General features: G+C 55.2%; 1 protein-coding gene across 1 annotated transcript; it reads right to left on the reverse strand.

Moving 5' to 3' along the window:
• Positions 1-567: 567 nt before the first annotated feature.
• On the reverse strand, positions 568-18,179 carry Tmem40 (transmembrane protein 40). Its single transcript, XM_042680171.1, has 11 exons — positions 18,140-18,179; positions 9,188-9,259; positions 8,526-8,660; positions 6,391-6,444; positions 5,556-5,600; positions 5,311-5,343; positions 4,743-4,790; positions 2,504-2,575; positions 2,325-2,399; positions 1,664-1,726; positions 568-651 (listed from the first exon to the last, which is right to left on the reverse strand). The coding sequence occupies exons 2-11, from the start codon at positions 9,249-9,251 to the stop codon at positions 632-634; spliced, it is 609 nt and encodes a 202-aa protein (XP_042536105.1). The 5' UTR covers positions 9,252-9,259; positions 18,140-18,179; the 3' UTR covers positions 568-631.
• Positions 18,180-23,578: the final 5,399 nt, after the last annotated feature.

Genomic DNA, 23,578 nt, shown 5'->3' on the forward strand with positions numbered 1-23,578 from the left:
GCTCAAGGCTGGCCCTCTACCACTTGAGTCACTCTACTTTTGGCTTTTTGGCTGATTAAACGGAGATAAGATGTATCTGCCCAATCTGGCTTTCAACCAATATCCTCAGATCTCAGCCTCCAGAGTAGCTAGGATGACAGGCGTGAGCCACTAGTGCCCGGCTGACATGTCTTCTCTTACTCAAGAAGCTTCAAAGAATATTTAGCTTAACTCTTTCCAGTACAAGGAAGATGGTCGTATTGGAGTCCAGGGCCGCCGGGCTGACACTGGGTGATGGCTCCCGACATCTTGCCTGCACCAGGTCCACCTGGGGTTCCAGCCAACCCTGCGAGCTCCTCTGGTGTGGCCAGATGGCGTGGGAGGACTGGGAATGGGGCAGATGGCAGCCTGCAGGACTAGAGAACCATGACACCCCAGAGTCTTGCTGTTTTCCAGAGGCTGTGGCCTTCTCTCCTGACCGCACACCCATCTGCCAGGTGCTGCCCAGCCCCGCCGGTGCCAAGTCAGAGCCCATGGAAGGAGAAGAGCTCAGTTTATTGTCCTGGCTTGGCCTCCCGGGGCTCCTGCCATGTGGCTCTGTCCTCGGGGCCCAGCGGGGCAGCGGTGGTCAGGCTGGAGCCTGGCAGAGGCCTCAGTCTGTCTTCCTGATCCCTGGAAAGCAAAGACAGTAGGATGGCATGAGGTCCTGTGCCCCGATGCTCAGTACCCCACAGGTCTGGCATCTGGCAGCCCTTAGACCATGGTGGCTCACACCTGTCATCCTAGCTGCTCAGGAGGCTGAAATCTGAGGATCACCATTCAAAGCCAGCCAGGGCAAGAAAGTCCTTGAGACTCTTATCTCCAAGGAACCACCAAAAAGCCAGAAGTAGAGCTGTGGCTCAAGTGATAGAGCACTAGTCTCGAGTAAAAAAAGTTCAGGGCAGCGCCCAGGCCCTGAGTCCGAGCCCCAGTGGTGGTGACCCCTCCACCCTGAGACGTAGCAATGAACACAAAGCTGCTGACCATGAGGGAGGCCTGGCCTTGGTGCAACGCTGTGTGTGCCATCCCTCAGGAACATACACATACATGTGTGATCTACATCAGTGCAGCCCCTTTGGCTGTGACCCTTGTACCCCCCAAGTCTCGTCAGGCAAATACATGATTACCAAAGCCCATTTCCTCCATGAGTTTCACACCCGAGCCTCCTGCATCCCTCCCTCCCTCGTTCCAACCTCAGCACTGATTTAAAACAAAACAAGAGGCTACTAGCCATCCCGTATCGCAGGCTGGGAAATGAACAGAGGTAGACTGGACCCCAAGTCCCTTGCTTTGAGGCTTTCTTCTGTGTGCTTGTGCACCAGGACTGGGGTTTGAACTGAGGACCTGAGCATCGTCCCTTAGCTTTCTGGCTTATGGCTGGCCCTGTACGGCTGGCCCTGTACCACTGGAACTGCAGCTCCATTTGTGGCTTTTTGATGGTTCATTGGAGAAAAGAGTCTCATTGATTTTCCTGTCTGGGCTGGCTTCAACGTTCAGTCCTCAGGTCTCAGCCTCCTGAGTCGCTAGGATTACAGGCGTTGAGCCGTGGGCACCCAGCAGTTGTGGCTCTGTTTTAGCCCTGAAGCCTTGGTTGCAATCCCCTGGGAGGGAAAGACGGTGAGCCTGGGAAGAGTGGAGACATTACCCAGCAGCCGGAGCTTCTGCAGGAGGGGGATGAAGCCTCGTAGCACGCTGTGGATCCGGTACACTGCGGAAAAACACAGGAACAGGGGCGGGCCGATCAGGATGGCGTCCCTCCCAGGATCCACACAGACCTTGCTGTCCCAGGGCTGTGCAGCCTGAGCCGAGGCGACAGCACTAGTGATGAAGATGGCCAGCTGTGGGCAGGGCGGCAGGAACAGACCCCGGGACCCGGCACTCCTGGCCTCGCTGCCGCCACGGCTGCTTTTCCTCATCTGCCCAGTGCTTTGTGTGTTTGCCACTTGAAATTGTATTTGTTGTTGCATTTTCATGGAGCTGCTACCCCTGCCCTTCCCCCCTCCCCGCCCAGGTCCTGCCTATGACTTCATGTTGACCTTGAAGTTGGCCAGGAAGAAACCAGCGCAGCAGGATTTTTTTTTTTAGTTTAGTTTGTCAGTGTGGCATGATGGTTCACGCCTGTAATCCCAGCTCTTGGGAGGCTAAGATGGAGAGTTCAAGGTCAGGCTGAGCTACACAGCCAGGAATGTGTCTCTCAAAAAACTCAAAGTTTAGATGGCTACTCTTGGGCGATTGGTGAGCGGGAAGGAACGGCTCATCCAGCCAGGAGTGTGTGGACGTGTGTGGGGTTCCAGCGGGGGACTTACCCAGCCCGAAGTAGATGCCGACCGTCTCCAGGGAGGCGAAGGTGAGCAGGCCGACCCCGAGGGACATGAACCAGTCTGGAAGGGCAGCAAAGGTCACCTGCAGGCCCAATGCTCTGTTTCCCGACCCCCCCCCCCCCGCCTCTCCACGCTCCCCCTCCCCACATCCCCCTGGTCCTCACCCGCATAGTAGTGATAGCACACCAGCAGAGCCCCGATGCCAAAGCAGAGGAGGACGAAGTGGAAGAACTCGTCTGTGAAGGCAGAAGCAGGAAGGTTACTTCTTCTTTGTCCACTTCTTTTTCTCTTTCTGTTGTGGCGGTGCTGGGGATGGAACCCGAGGCCGTGCACACGCGCCACATCACAGCCCTTTCTTGATTCATTTGTTTGTTAAGATGAGGATCTTGTGATGTGTCAAGCTTGGCCTCAAACTTCAGGATCCTCCAGCTTCATAGCCTCCTGAGTGTTGGGACTACAGGGATGCACTACCTACACCAGCTTCTCTCCTTCCTCCCTCCCTCCCTTCCCTCCTCCCTCCCTTCCTTCTTTCCTTCTCTTTCTTTTTTTTGTTTTGGTTTAGTTTTTTTTTTGTTTTTTTTTTGGGGGTCCGGTTGTGGGGCCTGAACTCTGGGTCTGGGTGCTGTCCTTCAGCTCTTCAGCTCAAGGCTAGTACTCTACCACTTGAGCCACAGCGCCACTTCCGGCTTTTTGCTTATGTGGTGCTGAGGAATCGAACCCAAGGCCTCAGGCATGCAAGGCAAGCGCTCTACCACTGAGCTACCATCCCAGCCCTCTTTCTTTTTTTTTTTTTTGTTGTTGGTTGTGGGGCTTGAACTCTGGGCCTGGGCGGACAGCGCCTTTCTCTCTCTCTCTCTTTTCTTTTCTCTTTTTTTTTCTTTTCTTTCTGTCATGAGACCTAAAATCAGGGCCTTGACACTGTCCCTGAGTCCTTTTGCTTAAGGCTAGCCCTCTATCACTTTGAGCCACAACACCACTTCTGGTTTTCTGGTGGTTCATTGGAGATAAGAGTCTCACAGAATCCGGCTGCCGGTGGCTCACAAGTGTAATCCTAGCTGCTCAGAAGGCTGAGATCTGAGGATCGTGGTTCAATTAGCCAGCCCGGGCAGGAAAGTCCATGAGACTCTTATCTCCAATAAACTACTAGAAAACCGGAAGTGGCGCTGTGGCTCAAGCGGTAGAGCGCTTGCCTTGAGCTGAAGAGCTGAGGGACAGCGCCCAAGCCCAGAGTTCAAGCCCCACAACCAAAAAAAAAAAAAAAAAAAAAAGAGTCTCATAGACTTTCCTGCCCAGGCTGGCCTTGAACTGTGATCCTTGGCTCTCAGTTTCCTGAGTAGCCAGGATGACAGGCGGGAGCCACTGGCCCCTAGCTCTGTGTTTGGTCGTACTGATGCTTCAACCCAGGGCCTTGCCCTTGCTTATAGGCACTCGTTTATTCTCTTGTGTTCAAATAACAAAAAGTCTTAGCTGGGCGCCGGTGGCCTGTCATCCTAGCTACTCAGGAGACGGAGATCTGAGGATCGTGGTTCAAAGCCAGCCCAGGCAGGAAAGCCCCTGAGGTTCTTGTCTCCAATAAACGCGCTAGAAAACCGGAAGTGGCACTGTGGCTCAAGCGGTAGAGCGCTCGCCTTGAGCTGAAGAGCACGACAGCACCCAAGCCCAGAGTTCAACAGACGTACAGCTGTGCCTCGGGACCCCTTGCGGCTCTGGCCTTAGCTCATCTCTTAGGTAACGTGCTATGCTCCAGTGTGACCCCCACCCCTCCTGACTCTGGATTCTGTAGTGGGCAGGGCGCCAGCCCTCGCCCTCCCGGGAATCCTCCGCATACAGGGCTGCTCAGTGCTTCAGGTGTTGGGATGAATGTTCAAAACCACACACGCTCAGAGATGTTGGGAGAATCAGAGCCTGTGCCCCAGGCAGGAACTCGGCGGTCTGCCCCAGACACCCCTGCACTCTGCCAGGCACTGTGGGAGGCTCTGGGGCAAAGAACACAGTGCGCTTGCTTTTCAGGGGCCAGGCATGGTGGTGCATGCCTGTAATCCCAGCACTCGCAAAGCTGGAAGCAGGAGATCTGTGAGTGTTAGGCCACCCTGGGCTCCACAGCAAGATCCTGTCTCAAAAGAATATACATCAGTCAATCCACGAAGGGCTAGAAGCATGGTGGAGCGGTAGCAGAGTGCTTGCCTAGAATGCATAAGGCCCTGAGCTCCGGTCTCAGCGCCCCGAGGCGGATTGTGCAGCAATACAAGAGGAAACAGGGCGCTGAGGGGTAAGACCACTTGGTTTGAAAGAGATGAGGGCGCACAACAGATGTGGCCAGATGTTCTAGGCCACCAGAGCAGCGAATGCATAGAAAGCTGGATGAGCCCAGGGTCGCAGCTCTAACATAACCCATTTCCTTACCATCTTTCTTTATGTTCTGTCTTGGGAACTCTGAAGCCTCCACCTCCCCTTGGGAACAAGACAGGGCAGTTAGTTTTAACAAGGAAGAGAATTAACATGTGTGTGTGTGTGTGTGTGTGCTGCTACTGGAACTTAGCCTCTTAGGCTGGCATTCTACCACTTGAGCCACAGCTCCACTTACAGCTTTTCAGTGGTTTACTGGAGATAAGAGTTTCACAGACTTTCCTACCTGGGCTGGTTTTGAATCACAATCCTCACAGCTCAGCTTCCTGAATAGTTAGGATTACAGGCGTGAGCCGTGGTGCTCGGTGTGAGACTTAACTTCTTGCTAATAATGCTTCTTTGTGGACAGAGGGTGCTCGTGCAGCAACAGCTAAGCAGACGGTGGGGATGGGTGACCATTTTGGGGGCCCCAGTGACTTCCTTCTTCCGCCAGCTTCCTTCCCTCCTGTTTCCCCTGCACTACAGGGATCACTGTGACAACCATGCAATGCCTGGCCACCCTCTCAGGCCATCGGGGGTCCCCTCCTGCCCCCTAGGACCCGGCTGCCTCCTCCTGTGTAGTTACCGGCCTCCGACACCGAGCCTCTTCTTTGGAGTTCTGCAAAGGTGAGGAGGAAGTGGTGTTAGTGCTGCACTAGCCTAGGTCCTGGGCGGCGCCTCCGCCCCTCCTCATCCCCCGCCTCCTGTCCAGCCAGCCCGGCCTCCCTCAGTCCCCAAGTGTCTCCCATAGCCGTGCACCCCAACCATGGCCAGGTCTAGTGGAGGACACGCTACACCAGCCTAGAGCACCCCTCCCTACCCGACGCTCACCTGACTCTCCAGACGGTGCCAGCTCTCCCTCGGCGCCCGCAGCACCTGAGTGGGACCCATCCGTGAGCAGGGCTGCGCGAGGGGCCTGGCCCCCGCCCCGAGACTTGGTGGGCCAGGTGGACACCGTGCAGACTAGAAGGTTCCCGCACCGTGTACCAGCCCTGGAGAGCTGCTGCCTACCTGTCTGCCCAGATTACAGACCTTCCAGGGTCCCCGAGGTCAGGGTTTCTCCCCCCGGACGCCCCCATTTTAGGGAACGTGGCAACTCTTGTGCAGCCAGGCCACGTGTCCATGGAGGATCAGCATAGCCGTCCACCCCCCTGCCCAGCCCGCCCCATGTGACGTAGATGTGCTACTGGGGTTTGAACCCAGAGCCTCACATTTGCTACACAGGCACGCTACCATGTGAACCAGGCCTCCAGTCCTATTTGCTCAACAGTCCAGTGTTTCCAGGAATAGCCCCAATGACACTGAGCCTATCTGACTGACTGGGAAGAACAAGGCCCAGGAAGCTTGTGTGGTCCTCAAGGCCAACTTATGGCACAGCACAGAAGGCGGGTAACCCCAAGACACCCCACCCCTCCCCCCATAACAGCCTCTCACCAGCCACCTCTGTATTCCCCTTCCTTCCTGTCTCCTCCCCTCCCTTCCTCACAGGCTGGGCTACATACCTCCAACCCCTGATCATCCTTCCTCAACCTCCCTAGTGCTGGACGTACAGGCATGTATCACAATGCCCACATCTGTACTTGTCTGGGAATATTCCCATGACATTGCTTCTGTCCCTGAAAGCCCCCTGCTTCTCTCCCCCAAAGCCACCGGGCCAAGCAGTTACCTCCATACAACTGCAGTTCATTGCGCGCCACATCAAGCCCCCCGTGTTCGGTGCCTGTGGAGATAAACCTCTGTCAGTTCTCTGGACCCCCACTGCCTCCTCCAGGTCTGAAGCATAGTTGTCATTTTATGGGGCCCCCCCACAGAAATCATGAGATTAGTCCCCCCCATTACACAAGGAAAGCAACAGAAGCATGGCAAGTTAACCCAGATCAAGCCTGGGTCGCTCACGCCTGTAATCCTAGCTCCTCAGCAGGTCAAGATCTGGGGATCATAGGTCAAAGCCAGCCTGGGCAGGAAAATCCAAGACTCATATCTCTAAAAAGCCAGAAGTGGAGGTATGGCTCAAGGAGTAGAGTTGCCAGCCTTGAGTGAAAGAGCTAAGAGACAGCACCCAGGACCTGAGTTCAAGCCCCAGTACCAGCACAAAAAGAAAAAAAGGTAAGAGAAAATTAGCCAGGCATGGTGGCACACACCTATAATCCTAGCACTTGGGAGGCTGAGGCGGGAGGATTTTGAGGCCAGCTTGGGTTACATAGAGAAACCCTGTCTCAAAGAGGAGATGGGGAGAGGGAGGCAGGTAAGAAAGAGGAAGACACATAATTTCTCCACCCAGAGGCAACCACCATTGCCCTTCTGATAGTCTTTCTTCCCGCCTCCATTACAACCATACGCACGTGAGTCCCGACAAGACGTATAGCAGATCAACTGAGGGGTTTGATTTGCTAGCTATCACCAGGACTGGGATAGCGTTTGCCCAGCTGCTTCTCTGTGATTGGTTGGAGCTTAGGCACTTTGCTGGCTGAGTCCTGCTGTAAAGAAGGCTGCGCGGGGAGGTCACGCACACACTCAGCCAAGGGGCAAAGCAAACATGAGTGAGGCCTACCCGCTGAGGAGTTCCTGGCGGGGCGTGCCGCGCCCAGGCTCTGCCGGCGTTTCCTAGGACCTCGGGGGATTGGGTCCTCATCACCACTTTCTGCAGGGAACAAGACAAGCTGTGGCAGGTGCCTGCCTGCCTGGGGCCGGGGCCAGGCCCGTGGGGGCTCCTGCTTTTCAGGACTTCGCCTGTGTGGTGCTGTGGATGGAGGAAGGAACCTGCCTTGGGGACAGGGGCTGAAGAAACCTGCCTTTTGACGTGTCAGGTAATAATCATGTCATATTTCTGTGAGTTTTGTGTCTGCTTCACAAGTGTGTGTGTGGGGGGGGGGGGTGGCCTGGGCTCAGTCCCTGAGGTTTTGTGTTTTTCTTTGCTCAAGACTGGTGCTCTACCATTTGAGCCACAGCTCCACTTCCATCCTTTTGGTGATTAACTGAAGGTACATGTCTCACAGACTCTGCTGCCCAGGTTGGCTTGGCACCAGATCCTCGGATCTCAGTCTCCTGAGTGGAAGGCATGAGCCACTGGTGCTGCAGCACACCCTGACAGGCATTTCTATGGCCACAGCCCTCATCTCAGTGCCTGAAGGTGGAGCTGTGGCTCAAGTGGTAGAGCGCCAGCTAAGTAAGCACTGATTCTCTGTGATGACTGGCACCGTGGAGGTTTTTTGTGGTTGTTTTGCTTTGCTTTGGTAGTCATGGGACCTGAACCCAGTGCCTGAGCACTGTCCTTGAGCTTTTTTGCTCAAGGTTAGCACTCTACCGCTTGGAGCCATGGCTCTATTTCTGGCTTTTAGCTGGTTAGTTGGAAATATGAGTCTCATGGGCTTTTCTGCCCTGGGTGGAGGAGGGGGGATCTAAGCCTCATAAATCACTAGGATTTCAGGCATACATGGGTCACCAACCTTACATTTTGCATTAAAAGAGTAAAAAAACAAAAGCACGTTCCGTTATTTCTTAGAGGATGTTGTGGCAATTGGAATCAAGATTCTACTAGGATGTTACTGGTGTTTTTCCTCTAAGCCCAGTGTTAGAGCACACATGCAGGGTCAGTGATTCCTGTCCATATCATAGATTGGTCGTTGATTGGCCATGGGTCAATGGTTCCGCTATGAACTATGCAAAGGGTAATTCTCTTTAACACCACGGTGATCAGGAATGGAGACATTTGGGGACAGAGGATGGAGCCCGGAGCCTCATGTGCACCAGCAAGGGCTCACCCACATACTACAGCCCCAACCCTAAAAACCTTTGCTATACCTGAAGAGGAGGAGGAGGAAGAGGATGAAGAGGAGGAGGAGGAGGAAGATGAAGAGGAAGACTTGTCTCTCTCATAGTGCCCTGGAGAAGAGAGTCCTGCCTTCCCATCTTGCTTGTGGCAGTTTGTCTCTCCATCTGGGAGACACACAGACAAGGTAATGAGAGTTGCCCGCCCACCCGGACGCCAGGAACCACCCAGGCCTCCCCAGAGGTCTGTGTGCATGCCAGAGGCCTCCCGGCCCTCGACTACCTCCCAGACATCTAAGGCAACAGGAGGTGTGGGAAATCAAGTTCTCAGAGAATTCTAAGACAGCAACGCAAGAGTTTCCCTAACACAGATCCCCAAAGCAGGGCTTTTTCCCACCTGCCAGTGGGGAGGGGCACATGGACCTTTCCCATCATCCAGGGATCCTCCCAAGTTCCAGCCCCAGCCCCCCAAAGTCAAGATTTGGGAACAACTAAAGGTCCCCTCAGCTGGAGTGTGCTGGGTGACACCATCCAGCATCGAGGTGGACATGCAGGCGTGTAAGCCAGCTAGTCTCCATTTCAACTGTGAGGTGAGCCACCGTGTCACGTGACCTGCTGTCCCTCCTCCCCCTGCCCACCCTTCCTCCCAGCAGGCTTTGCCCGGAGGGCCTGAGAGGGCCACGCGCAGTCCAAACCTTCCGCTCCTCCGTGGAATCCACTGTGGTCCTGAGCCTGGGAAGAGGGTCCGGACGTCTCCATGGCTTTCCCTGGAGGAGCAGCAACAACAAGCAAGTCACTGCACTGCTGTGAGCGGCTCAACACACCAGAGCCTGGCCAGTAAATAGGGAATAAGAAAAGGAGATCTAGACGCTGTGGCTAGAGCTAGCCTTGAGCAAAAGAGCTCAGGGGCACCACCCAGGCCCTGGGTTCAAGCCTCACAACCAACCAAAAAAAACAAAAAACAAATGAACGAAAGAAAGAAAGAAGGAAAGAGAGAAAGAAAGACCCAGTATTTAAAAGTATAAGGGAAACAACTTAGGAATGAGGAACATTTGAATAATGTTCATCTTTTGATAACATTAAGAACTTTTCGTAGCCAGGTGCCAGTGACTCACACCTGTCATCCTAGCTACTCAGGAGGCTGAGATCTGAGGATCACAGTTCAAAGCCAGCACAGGCAGCAAAGCCCATGAAACTCTTATCTCCAATTAACCACCAGAAAACCAGAAGTGCCGCTGTGGCTCAAGTGGTGGAGCCCTTGCCTTGAGCTGAAGAGCTGAAGAGCTCAAGCCCCACAACCAACAAAAAAAAACCCCAACTTTTCCTGTAATCTAGTGTTCAATAGGCTAACAGAGGAAGATTGTTAGTCCAGCCTGAGCTATACAGCAAGACAGAGACAGAGACAGAAAAAGAAAAAGAGAGAGACACAGAAACACAGAGAGAGAGAAAAAGAAAGAGACACAGAGAGAGACAGAGAGACAGAGAGAGACAGAGAGAGAGAGACTGGGTGCTGGTAGCTTATGTCTGTCATCCTAGCTACTCAGGAGGCTGAGATCTGAGGATCACAGTTGAAACCCAGCCCAGGCAGGAAAATCTGTGAAACTCTCATCTCCAATAAACCACCAGAAAACCTGGAAGTGATGCTGTGGCTCAAGTGGTAGAGCGCTAGCTGTTAGCAAAATGCGCTCCCTTCCCATAGCCTAGTCCACCCTTCCCTTCTCCAGTTTAGCACGCTCCCTTCCTAGGCAGCACTAGGCCCATGTAGTAAAGGCAGTAAATAATCAGCCTCCAGCCCCCTTTACCTTGGGATGGCACTTCTCTGGGGCAGCTACCACCATAGAAGGCAGCAAGAGTGCCTCAGAGTGACCTTCAGGTCTGGGCAGCTGCAGGGCCCTTATCTACTATTTGGATAGCAGCCATCAATCCTAGCCCCTGGCCCACACGTCCACACCGGGGTCTCCGCCTCCTAGACCCTTCTAGCCCCTCCTAAACCTAGGTTATATAGGTCAGCTCAGACAATAGCCGGTGCTTCTCACTCCTCCCACGTGAGAAGGAGTCTTGCCGGCCCCCTTTCCTAGCAATAAACCTTTCTTTGTTCTCTGTATCTGGATGTCTGCATGGTTCTCTAGCAAAGTCTAATTAATCTTTTTTTAAGCTTACACTAGCCTTGAAAAAAAGAGCTTATGGACAGTGCCCAGGCCTGAGTGCAAGCCCCACAAACAACAAAAAACAAACCAAAACCAAAACTTTTTCCTAACAGATTGTTTCATTTGACTTATACGGTGAGTTTTACCAGTTTTCTTCCACAAAGAGGAGAACTGAGGCTCAGAGAGTTGGAGTGACTGCAAACCTTAAATTCTCCCCAATATACCCCTGGAAATACAGGCCCACGGCAAACACTGCTCCTGGGTCCCTGCAGAGTCACGGATCTAAGTGGTGAAGGGAAGGGCAGGAGTTTGGATGTATGTCCCTCTGGGACACCATACTCTGCTTTCCTGAACTTCTGAGAGGTCCCCAGAGATGGGGGTCACAAAAATAACTGTTGCCTTGGAAATCACATAGCTAACCTGAGTGAGCAGGTACTCTCCCCAACAAAGATACACATAGCTACCCTGCTGCAGCCATTGCCCAATAGCCAGATTTTAGTTGGACACATGACTACCAGCTAGAGACTACATTTCCCAGAATCCTTTGAAATGGGGGGGTGTCACACGACCACATTCCCTCAGTGCAACAGAAGCTCACTATACTGAGAAAAGAATATAGACAGTTATGTGTGTACACACACATTGTATGTTTCACTGATGCAAAAAAATAAAACAGTGTTCACGACTGTGAATTCCACATGCCTGTAACTTCATGGTGTTTACTGCCAAAATCCACCCCCAGTCTTTAGCTTGCTAACAACAGTGTCATAGGATGTGATCACAAATCTGGGCCCGCCCGGCATGCGTGGCTCAGGCCTGTCATCCTAGCTACTTGCGGGGCATGTGTGGCTCATGCCTGTCATTCTAGCTACTCAGGAGGCTGAGATCTGAGCCTCATGGTTCAAAGCCAGCCTGGGCAGGGAAGTCTGTTGGATTCTTATCTCTAAGTAACCACCAAAAAGCTGAAGTTGTACTATGGTTCAAGGGGTAGAGAATCAGTCAGCTTTAAGTAAAACAAATCTCATAGCCAGTGTCCATGAGTTCAAGCCCCAGTAGCAGAAGACAAACAAAAACAAAACCCAGGAAGGCAGTGCAGGTATGGAGAGGACAGGGCTTTTCAGCGGTGGGCACAGGCTAGGCAGCTAGTGGAGGCTTCAGGAAGTGCTTTTTGACCTGAACCTAGAAGGATGAGTTTAGTTTAGTTTTATTTATTTATTTTTGGTCAGTTGTGGGGCTTAAACTCTGGGCCTGGGTGCTGTCCCTCAGCTCTTCAGCTCACAGTGCCATTTCTGGTTTTCTGGTAGAGGTTAAGAGTCTCACGGAGTTTCCTATCTGGGCTGGCTTCGAATTGTGATCCTCAGATCTCAGCCTCCTGAGTAGCTAGGATGACCATAGGTGTGAGCCACCAGCGCCCAGCGAGTTTAGTTTTATACAGAGTGGGCCAGGCCTGAAAATACTGTGTGAGACCAGGACGGTAGCTGGGGTTGATAGGAAGAAAGTTCCTGAAGGAGAGTAGGTGGGATGCGCTAGCTGGAAAGGGTCGCAGGGCAAAGCACATGCAAAGGTACTGAGGCACGGGCAGCCAGCAGTCAGTGCTCGGGCGGTAGCCCTTGGAGGCCTCGAGGCTCCCACCATATCTCCGGGAGCACTGCCATCCCAACCCTTAGTCACCTCTGCCTCCCGCGGACTCTGCCTCCAGGCCAGGACCTCGCTGTACCACTTCAGGGGGCATACTCCGGCTTGAGCTCCCCATCAGCCCTGCTGGAGGGTCTGCCACACCCAGGGTTTGTCATCACCGGGTCACCTGCCCAGGGCTGGGCGCAGAGTGCAAAGGATGGGGGTGGGGGCTGAATAAGCGTTTCCTACCTGCCAAGCACGGTTCCAAGCCCCCTCGCCACAGGGGCTCACTGGGCGGTGCCCACTTCATAGGTGAAGGTAGGAGGCCCAGACAAGACAAGACGCTTGCCTGGGAACACACACTGCGAGAGGGGAAGAGCCAGGGCTGTGGCTGTGTCCACGCGGGGAGACGGAAGGGCAGATGCCAGCCCTTCCTCCCAGGGCCCGTCATTGGGACCAGGAAGGAAGCCGCCATGGTCCTGGAGCGGTGTGCAGACGAGGCTGGCTTGGCTTAGACAAGCGGCCTTGGCTGAGTCAGGCTTTGTCACCCAGGCTGCCCGGGACTCCTGAGCCCCAGCCATCCTTCTGGCTCAGCCTCCAAGGAGCTGGGGCAGCAGGCATATGGCACGACTCTGGTTTTCCAGCACAGATGTTAGCCGCTGGCCCAGCACGAGGGGCCGGGCGTGAACTGTCCCGGAAGGAGGGCCCGTGGCGCCTCTCCTCATCCCATCCCATTTTTTTTCTGCTCTAAGAAGAGAAACGTAGCTTGTTAAACTTGACAGACAACCAAGGCTGATGAACACACCCGGATACAGCACCCAAGAAGACATATCTGGCAGAGAGACTGCTGGGAGGAGGCCTCCAGTCTCCAGGTCGGGAGGCTGGGCTGGGCTGGGCGTGGCGCAGGGGTAGACATCGCCCAGCATGTGCAAGGCTCTGAGTTTCACCTCCAGCATCTCAAAAAACCATCTGTAGCTGGGCACCAGTGACTCACACCTGTCATCCTAGCTACTCAGGAGGCTGAGATCGGAGGACTGTGGTAGAAACCTGAGTTCGAGCCCCACAACCACCACCAATCACCACCAGCAACCTAAAAAACACTACACATAGTCATCGATTTCCTTAGAGCCACGATGAGCCATTGGGAACTAAGCAAATGCAGACAAAGAACAGGACACCTTGCCTGTGATCTTCACTCATTTTATGTTTCTGGGGGTCAAACCCGGGCTCTGTGCCCAGGGCGAGATGGCCTTCCCCTCCACACAGATCTCATTTTCTACAGGAGGAGATAGAGGCTCAGGTAAATGAAGTAATCCACGCAGGGTCTCAGGTCTACAGACAGACCCCCCTCCACCACACTCCAACAGAGCAGCCCGACTCCCAGGCCTTTTGTTGTTGGTGGTGGTGGTTGTGGGGCTTGAACTCAGGGCCCGGATCCTGTTTTTGAGCTTTTCTGCTCCACAGCCACAGCGCCACTTCCGGTTTTCTGGTGGTTCATGGGAGATCAGAGTCTCACAGACTCTCCTGCCCAGGCTGGCTTTGAATGGCAATCCTCAGATCTCAGCCTCCTGAGTAGCTAGGATGACAGGCGTGAGCTACCCCTGCCCAGCTGGCTAGAAGTCTTGAATCTGACATGGATCCTACAAGAAACTCTCGTGCCTGACTTTCCAGCACTTTCAACCAAAAAGCCCAACCCTGCTGAGTCAGGGGCGGAGAGGGGCTGGGCCGCTGCATGTCTGGATGAACTGGATTTCCCCTGTGCTCCCTTCCCAGCTTGCTGGGTCCCCACGCCACCCAGAAGGAAGGCAATGAGGGGGATCGCGGTCCTGTAGATGGCCCCGCCCCCTGGAGAAACTGAGGAATTGAAGAGGAACTTGCCAAGGCTCAGCCTATCTTGCTCTCCCGTTCTCTTTTGCCTTTTGGATGTTGCCCCCCCCCCCCCCCAGGTGCGGCTCATTGGTTGGGGACTTGCCGTCCTCCAGAGTATGAAATAACCCCCGCCCCCAAGCCTCCTTCTCATGAGAAATCCCCAGCCTCTGGTTCTGTGATAGCCCACGGGCGGCCCAAACCGTCCTGGGGCAGCTCGGGGCTGCCGCTGGCTCCAGGGCCCACCGCTCCTTTTAGAGGCCGCTGACCTGGTCTCGCTCTGCATGGGGGTGGGATGGAGGCTGGCCTGACTGGGAATTCCACAGCCAGCCAGAGCCACGGTGGGAGGAAGGGCTCAGCGCCTGGCTGCGGCTCAGTGGCGGAGCACCTGCCTTGCTCGCCCGAAGCCCTGGGTTCCGATACTCCAGGTGGAGGAGGAGGGGGAGGCCGGCAGGTGGGAGGTTTGAGCAGTGAGGCAGGTGGAGAAGGAGTCGGGACTGGCCCTTGGGATGCCAAGGGGTCCCAGGGGTGGACCTAAGTCCAAGGGTAGAGCTGGGGGGGACATGAGTGCTTCCTAATGCACCCCAAATACATGCACACCCTACTGTCCGACGAATGCTCAGCTACAGGACAAGCGGCCCCCAGCGGGACTGTCTGTCCCCCGAGCCCTCTTCCCCAGCACAGTGACCACTGCCCTTCGTCCAGGCTAGCCTTGGCAGCCAGTCCTTCTGGGAGTCTGACTTGTTTCACGAGGGACATAAAGCTCACAATCTGCCTCCCTGGCGTGTCTGGAGCCTGAGCCCCTGGGGCCGCCTTCTCTAGCCCTCTCTGTGTTGGGGTCTTCCCCACATCCTCCTACGTCTGCTCAGGGGCTGGATTGCTTTTTTGGCTTGGGGGCATTGGGGTTTGAACACAGGGCCTCGCCTTGGTAGGCAAGTGCTCTGCCACTCGATCCACACTCCAGCCCTTTTTTTTTGCTTTTAGTTCATGAAGCCCTTTTTTTTTGCTTTTAGGTCTGAAGTTAACATTGTCTGGGCTGGCCTCCAACTGCGATCCTCCTGCCTCTGCCTCCCAAATAGCTGAGACCACAGGTGTCCACCCCCATGCCCAGCCTTCTAGAAGAATCTTCTAAAAGCACTTGCTTTCAGGTGGGAAGTTCACGAAGGGCCCGGGTTCGTGCCTACGTCCTCGTCTCTCGAACAATCGCCTTCAGAGTCCAAGAGGAGAGGACCAATCCACCCGCCCCTACTCCATTTTTAACTAAAAGTCGCTGACAGGATATAGTTGAACCTAATGGGCACCCCCAGCCCGCATGGCCCACGCTGCGTGTCATGACGCTATGGGGTTCCTGAGGTCAGGAAAAGCACACGAACTGCTTCCGGAGCAACGCTAAGTCTACGGCATGACGGCTGGGTTTCCATCCACTGTCCGTAGCCGAGACGGTTCTCGGCGGACGCGAGCTGAGTCCTGAGCTAACAGCCACCACACGTGTCCTCACGTCCGCCTTGCTTACACAGAGTCTGGTCCTGAGGAACCACGGCAGGCCTTACGCCAAGGTCCCAGCGTGTAGCCAGCTCAGCCACGGGGGCCCGAGGGGTGCCGCATGCCCCCCTCTTCTGCTGGGAGCTGGGCCAGCAAAGGTGAGGCTGACCAAGGGGAGGAGCCAGACTCAGCGCTTAAAGTGCGTCTCCCGCTCACGACAGACCACCAGGGCGCCATTGCGAGGTCACAAAGTCGTAACGGAATAGTGCAAAAGTTGGGAGTCATCTGCCACTGACAAATCTATACGTGTGTCCAGGTTGGACGGGCCCAAGGCACAAGCACTGTAGCACGGAGATACGTCTCCCAGCCCAGCCTTTTCTCTTGAAAAGAATGTGTACATCAACACGGCTGAGCCCGGTGGTACACTCCTGTAATCACGGCCGTGGGAGGGGTAGGGTTGGCAGGAGGACCGAGAGCTCTATTCCCAGCCAGCGATACATAGTGAGACCCTGCCGCCAAACAGACCCCAGCCAGCAGACAAAACGCCGGAAAGCAGAAAACCAAAACAAGGGAGCAGTTGGACAACGGTTGCTCTACAGCGTCAGCCTAAGCCTGACCCTGCGAAGCCCGGCTCCTGCTTTGAGGTCTAGAGCTAATCGGCGGCAAGGAAAACGAGGGCGGGGGCTGCCCCCCAAAAGATGTTTCTGGAGGAACCCAAGGACAAATCTGATGATTCACGGGAAGAAGTTTTTCCGCGCCCCCAGGCTTCCCTGGCTGACCTGACTGGTGAGCATCCCCTCGGGCAGTTAGCCAGAGCCCCGCCCCGCAGTGCGGCTCGCTCCTCCCCAAATTGCTGTTTCTCCCTCTTCTGCCTCTGTCTCTCTCTGTTGTCTCCCTGCTTGCCCCCCGCTTCTCTCACACACACACCAAGTTCAAAAAGGAAGTGTCCAATACCTGGCCCATGCAAGCGCTGGGCCCTCTCTGAACTTGGTCCCCCCCCCCCCCCGCCCCCCTGCTCACCGTGAGGCCTCCAGGGCCGCATCCACATTCTCCTTTCTGGAGGCCTCAGCGCCCTGGCCTGGCAAGGGGCTGGCTACCACTCAGCACTTCACCGAGCAGCAGCTCAGGGTCCCCGTGGCCAACTGATTTGAATGAAGTTCCTGGGGAGAAGACTCACAGCAGGCGGCTCAGCACCACTCACAGGGAGATGCAAAGCCAAACCACAGCTGTGTGTTTGTGCTTGTATGTCTCAATAAGCCCGGGGGCTGGTGGTGCACACCTGTCATCCTAGCTACTCAGGAGGCTGAGATCGGAGGATCACGGTTCAAAGCCAGCCAGGGAAGGGAAGTCCGTACAATGCTTATCTCCAATGAACCACCAGAAAACTGGAAGTGATGCTGTGGCTGAAGTGGTAGAGCGCTCGCCTTGAGCCAACGAGCTGAGGGACAGCGCCCAGGCCCAGAGTTCAAGCCCCACGACCACCAACAAAACACAGAGCTCACCCTGTGGAAAGGTGGACTTATGGAATGCAAGGTCTATCTTCATAAGGCCGTTATTTAAAAGGAAACAAAAAGATGACCCCATCCGCAAGTTTGCTCGGGGCAGAGGCGTCTATGGGGCAGAGGCCAGCACGGTCCTCTGTGCTAACAACGCTCCGGAAAGATCCACGGAAGGCGGCCTAGCAAGGGCTTCAGAACTTCAGTCAGGAGGAGCCAATTCTCAGATCTCCACACCGTGCTGTCCATGACTCCCCCGAACACTCCTGACACCCCCACCCCAACCCTAGTTAGAGCTCTGGCCTCTAAATAGGGGCCGTTTCTAAATAGAACAGAAGAAAACAAGACGCAGTTGATTTCCCTTCCCAAGGAAACGAGGCTGGAGGGGTGCCCAGAGCCAGGGGGCTCCAAGCAGAGGCAGAGGAAGACATCCCGGAGGAGGGATGGCCCAGAGGCCTCGGGGCTGGGGGTCCCAGCGGCCCGCAAGGAAACGAGGCTTCCCCTGCCCCAGACCTACATCTTCGTTCAGCATTGTCTCCACTCAGGGATCTTTCCTCCCAGGTCTCCCCGGCCTGGCTCAGCCTCCAGGAGGGAGGAGGCTGTGTCTTTACAACCCAGGTCATTGAGGGGTGTGCCCCAAGATCTTTGGGGGAGAAAGATCACTGCTGACGTCCATCAGCGGCAGGTGAGGAGAGGCCCTGGGACGTGGCAAGACCCTTCAGGTCCCACAGGACACTCACCCACGTCAGGGAATCTGCTGTGGCGCTCGCTAGGCAGGGGCTCTGCTCCTGAGCCACACCTCCGGCCCCTCTAGAGCTTTCCCGAAATTTCCCACAGCAGCCAGTGACAGGACTGGAGCCGGTCACCAACTGTGGCCGGGCTCAACACAATTCCGGGGCGGGGGGCATGGGTCACTAAGCTTCTAGGCCAGTCAGGAAGGGGCAGCGTTGGGGTCCCAAGCCCAGGGCCACCGAGGATGGCCGGGAAGGAGGACCATGCCTGCGGGTCCCTCCCTGCCCTTCCCCACCCCATCTCGTACCTGCGATCCCGAGTGGAGACAGCGAAGCCAGTGCGCGCGGACTGCGTGGATGTGGCCCTGGCAGCCAGGAGGCTGCCCTGTCACAGCCCGGAGGGCGGGGCAGCCGTCACGTGACCTGGGGCCCCACTGGCTGGCGGGGTGCATTCCTGCCTGCCATGCTATCTGCCCCCAGGCCTTCCTGTCTGAGCCGCCTCTCCCTCCTCCTCAGCACCCCAGGAAGGGCAGACGGGGGTGGCTGCAGCTGCCACAGCACCTCCCCCAGCCTCCCCCTCCCCCCACTGCACTCTGTTGGGCCAGCGGGGCCACCCTGGGCATTGCCAGGCTCTGGGAAAGAACAGGGGGTGTGTCCCAGATGCCCGCACCCCCACACCTCTGTGGGTGAGGCTGATTCAGCACCCAGCCATGTGTCCCAACCAGCCCTTCAGCTTAGAAGACACTGCCTGCTGGATGCTCTGGCTCCTGAGGCTGAGTCCTGCGGGTGCAGAGAAGGCCAGGGGCCGGGCGCCGGCAGCTCACGCCTGTCATCCAGCGACTCGGGGGGCTGAGACCTGAGGATCGAGGTTCAAAGCCAGCCCGGGCAGGAACAGCTGTGAAACTTCAATAAACCACTCAGAAAACCAGAAGTGGCGCTGTGGCTCAAGTGGTAGAGCGCTCGCCTTGAGCTGAAGAGCTGAGGGACAGCGCCCAGGCCCAGAGTTCAAGCCCCACCAACCAAAAAAAGAAAAGAAAAGAAAAGGAGGCCAGGGCACTCGGGAAGGGGGTGCGGGGGAGGGGGGCGTTTCTAAGAGGGAAGCGCCATACCCTGCCGGGGGAAGCTAGAGGCAATTTTGGAACTCAAGCTGTTTGGCTTGTATAGGTGAGAAAGCAGAGTTTCTGGGTGACCCTTCCCTCCCTCCCTCCCTCCGTCCCTCCCTTCCCAGCTGCACCTCCTTCTGCCTTTTGCTCCCTCCTTAATCACCCAAGCTGCGGAGCAGGCACACCTGGCTTTTGAGAACAGGAGCAGGAAATCTCTGGAAGTCTTCCTGGAAAGAAGAGTCAGTCATCCAGAACCTAAACTCAGGCAGGCCCAAGACACTCATCCTTGACTTCATTCTCCTATCTTCTGGGCATATCCTACCCATCTGGAACGTTCTGTTGGGCCTCCTTTGATCTATTTTGAAGCCAGTCTCCCCCACCTCCACGGCCACCCCACTGGCCGCCCACCACTTCACCAGGACCCCCATTCCCGCTCCACCCCCACCTAGTCTGCTCCCGCAGGCAGCCAGGCCCGTGCACAGAGCCCATTATCCCGAGACAGCCCGTGGGGTTGCCCGGGCTGGGAGGGGCTGGGAGGCAGTATGAGGGCAGACATGTGGTGGGAGGAGACGCTGCGGAGCCGGGGACCAGGGACAGGGTCGCAGCTGGCTCCAGGTGCACTGACCAAGGCAGCAGCCCAGACACGGGGTGGGGGAGGGGGAGGGGAGGCTAGAGGGGGGGAGCCTGGGCAGTCAGCTTTCAGCCCAGCCCAGCACACTCAAAAATCCCTACCTTGCAAAAAACAAAAACAGAAAGAAATGCAATAGAACCGGACAGACACAAAGCCCTCTGTCCCTGCTGGTATGGAGAGAGACATGTGAAGACGGTAAAAGACAGTTGAATAAAGTTAGTTATTGTTGAGTCAGGAATGGTGACCCGTGTCTATAATTCCAGCACTCGGGAGGCTAAAGGAGGAAGGTTGAAAGTTCAAGGCCCAGGCTGGGGTACATCGGGAGTCTGTGTAACAAAACAAAACAAGACCAAAGAAGGTAAAAAGTATTCTAATAACATGTTCCAAGGCCAGCACCCAGAGAATCATCTGGAAGCCCAGCCCTACTGAGAGACAAAAGTTCTGGGCATGGGGTCCACGAGCTGTATCTTAGACCCTTCTCTGCCTGCCTCTGGTGGCTGGGAACTAGACGCTTCTTGTCATTAAGAGGCTTCTCTACCTTCTGTGAACATCCTGCTTCCAGTGTAAGGCACCCTCTTCTCTCCGAGCCTCAGTTTCCCTTTCTGCTTCGCACCTCATTGTCTGACAGATGTACAGCTTAGGACATTTCCTACCTCTTCATGTGGCAGATGTCAAAGGTCAGGATAGACCTGCAGCTCAGAGACACCCTAGGTGACCTCCCAGCCGTGTGTGTGTGTGTGTGTGTGTGTGTGTGTGTGTGTGTGTGTGTGTGTGTGTGACTCACGGGACAGCTCCCCCATGCTGGGCACAGCTGCCAGCCTCAGGGAGCCAGCTCAGCAGCTCAGTATGGTATCCAGCTTCCTGCATTCCAGAACTGTCCACCAGACACCTGACTCAGCAGGCACACGTGCCCTGCAAACAATGGTTAGCCAGCTCGGCCTCAGTTTCCCTGTATGAGCAGTATGAGGTGGCCTGGCCTCTCCTTGGGGGGGTGCTTGTGGATAGTCCATCTCTGCGAGACATCGGCATCTGTGTGATGTACCGCTCAGCCTCCCACTAGCTTGTGCCCCTGCGCCTACCTATTGGTTGGGGACTTATGAATATTCTGTCTTGGCTGGCTTCCAACTATGATCCTCCTGATCTCCGCTAACCAGATAGCTAGAAATATAAGTGAGCCATTGGTGTTCAACCTGAAAACTAGTCATTTGAAATAGGATATGAGCTTAAAAGTTAAGGCTGAAGATCCAGCTCAGTAGTTCAATACCCAGTTCTGCAAAGAAAGAAAAGGAGATACAGGAAAAATTAGGAGGCTGAAGCAGGAAGATTATGAGTTGGAGGCCAGTCTGAGCTATCTAGAGACCCTGTCCCAAAAAGCAAACAGGGCTGAGGACATGGATCAACGGGAAAGTCCTTGCCCAGCATGTGTGAAGCCCAAGGGCTTGATTCCCAGGGCCAGAGGAAAAGCAACAGAACAGAAAACTTACTACATCATATTTTAAATTATAAATATTATTAGTGTATCATATTAAAACTTAGGTACTAAGTTAAAATGCAGGTGTTTCTGGAGGAATGCTCAGGATGAATAATGTTTAGGAAATGCCCTTGTGGACAGAAAGGTTTAGGCAGGAACACTGGGACGAAAGCTGTGCTGGGGGGGTCGTGGTGTGGGGGGGGGGAAGGGGGGAGGGGGGAGGGGGGAGACAGCCTCTGCCCTGCAGAATGGCTGAGCTGGGTCAGAGATGGCAGGGAAGAGGAAATTCAAGAGCCTTCTGGGATCCTATAAGGCATCTTCCCTCCCTCCCTCCTTCCCCCTCCTTCCCTCTTTCCCTCTCTTCATCCTTCCTTCCCTCCTTTCCTCCCTCCCTCCCTTCCTCTCTTCCCTCCTTTCCTCTCTCCTTCCCTTCCTCCCTCCCTCCCTCTCTTCTTTCCTTCCTTCCTTCCCCCCCTCCCTCCCTCCCTCCCCCCCCCTCTTTTCTTTCTTTCTTTCTTTCCTGTCTTGAGGTTTGAACTCCGGGCCTGAGTGCTATCCTTGAGCCTTTTTGCTCAACGCCAGTGCTTTACCATCTGAACCAAATCTCTACTTCCAGGGTGTGTGTGTGTGTGTGTGTGTGTGTGTGTGTGTGTGTGTGTGTGTGTGTGTGTGTGTGTGTGTGTGTGTGTGTCATTGGAGATGAGAGTCTCACAGCCTTTCTTGCCAGGGCGGGCTTCAGACCACAATCCTCAGATCTCCTCCGGCTGAGTAGCTAGGACCAGAGGAGTGAGCCACCAGCACCCGGCCTGTAAGACATCTTTGACTCAGTCTGGGGAATTTGAGTCTCGACTGACTAGCAAGTCACTTGAGGAATTTCTGTTGTGTGTGTCAGGCTTGACAATGACAGGGCAGTTATGTGCTGACTAGTGATGTGTCGCCACGTGTGGATTCGTTTTGGAGCACTGAAAGGTGGAGGAGAAGCAGCAGGAACGGCGGGAGCGGGGAGAGCTGGGAGGGTTTCCTCACCGTCGTCTTCTGAAGGTCTCATAATCCAAGTCTTCCACAGTGTCAGAGACGCTCAGCTGCTCTGCGGAAGCCTCCGGACTGCGGGTTCCCCGCTCTGCTTGAACCCAGCGGGGAAGCACATGGCTGTCAGACACCACAGGAGCCGAGGTGGGGAATGTTCTGGCGCTCCAGCTTGGCGGTGCTCCTTCCTGTAGTTGTTGGATCTGCTAGAACATTTCCTTTCCAGGGAAGATCACCGACCACCTGAGAATAAGGAGGTCGTAGGGGCTAGGATGTAGTGTAGGGACAGGTGCGCGTCTAGTGCTCTCCTCTGGGTTTGAGTCCCAGCCCCAGAAGGCAAGTGTAGATTCTTGATCTTCATGAAAAAAACACAGGAAGGGGGCAGAAGGAGGAATGGAAATAGAATGGAGGGAGTGAGGCAGGGAGGAAGAAGGGGAAGGAGGAAGATCAAGAGAAGGTCTTAAAGACTATCCGGAGCTTCTCTGATGGAACTGGTGGCTCACGCCTGTAACCCCAGCTATACAGGAGGCTGAGATCTGAGGCTCCTGGTTCACAGCCAGTCGAGGCAGCTAAGTCCTTGAGACTCTTATCTCCAATTAACCAGCAAAAAGCCAGACATGGAGCTGTGGTTCAAGTAGTTGAGCACCAGCCTTGAGAAATAAAGCTAAGGGATAGTGCCTAGACCCTGAGTTCAAGCCTCAGGGCTAGCACTACAAAAGGGCCCCGAGGGCTGGGAATGTGGCACAGTGGTAGAGTGCTTCCCTAGCATGCATGAACCCCTCAGCACCACATAAACAGAAGAAGCCAGAAGTGGTGCTGTGGCTTAAGTGGTCGAGTGCTAGCCTTGAGCAAAAGAGGCTCAGGGACAGTGCCCAGGCACTTAGTCCAGGCCCCAGTACTGGCAAAAAAATAAAATAATAAACAGAAAGAGCCCCAAGTGTGTGGAACGGGCTTACTTGTGGGTGGCAGGGACACTTTCCAGCCTTAGACTCTTCCAGAAACTCTGGGAAGTGTCTTCCGTGCTGGTGGGGTTGTGTTTGGGCTCAGTCTGGGCAGATGTCCCGGGACACACCTGTCCCGTGGGTGTGACAGGCAGGTACAGGACACCCAGCCACGGAGGCCTGAGTGTGAAGAGGCGAGTATGAGTGTGTGTGCCCAGGACACGGGGTGCCTACTTCCCCTAAGAGAATGTCTTAGCCCTCCACACTCCCTCCCCCGACAACGCCAGCCTCCTGCTTCCCCCTTCCATGGGTTTCTATATATGTGCCCCTCTATGAGCCAGACTTCTGCAGAGAAACAGAACGAATAAGGTAGAGAAACATACAGAAAGATTCATCATGGTTAAGGCTGAGTCCCACAGTCAGCTGACTGGAGGCCAGGAAGCCAAGAGCAGCGATATCTAAGGGCAAAGCAGCAGGACACAGACTCCTAATCCCCACACCTCTCGCTTCTGGCTCCTCCATATCCTGGACGCTGCCCACCAGCGGGCAGTCTGCTTTTGTCCGTCCATTGAGTC

This window comes from Dipodomys spectabilis, unplaced genomic scaffold (genome assembly GCF_019054845.1).
Source record: "Dipodomys spectabilis isolate Male_0828 unplaced genomic scaffold, ASM1905484v1 ptg000054l, whole genome shotgun sequence".
Classification (NCBI taxonomy): Eukaryota; Metazoa; Chordata; class Mammalia; order Rodentia; family Heteromyidae; genus Dipodomys; species Dipodomys spectabilis.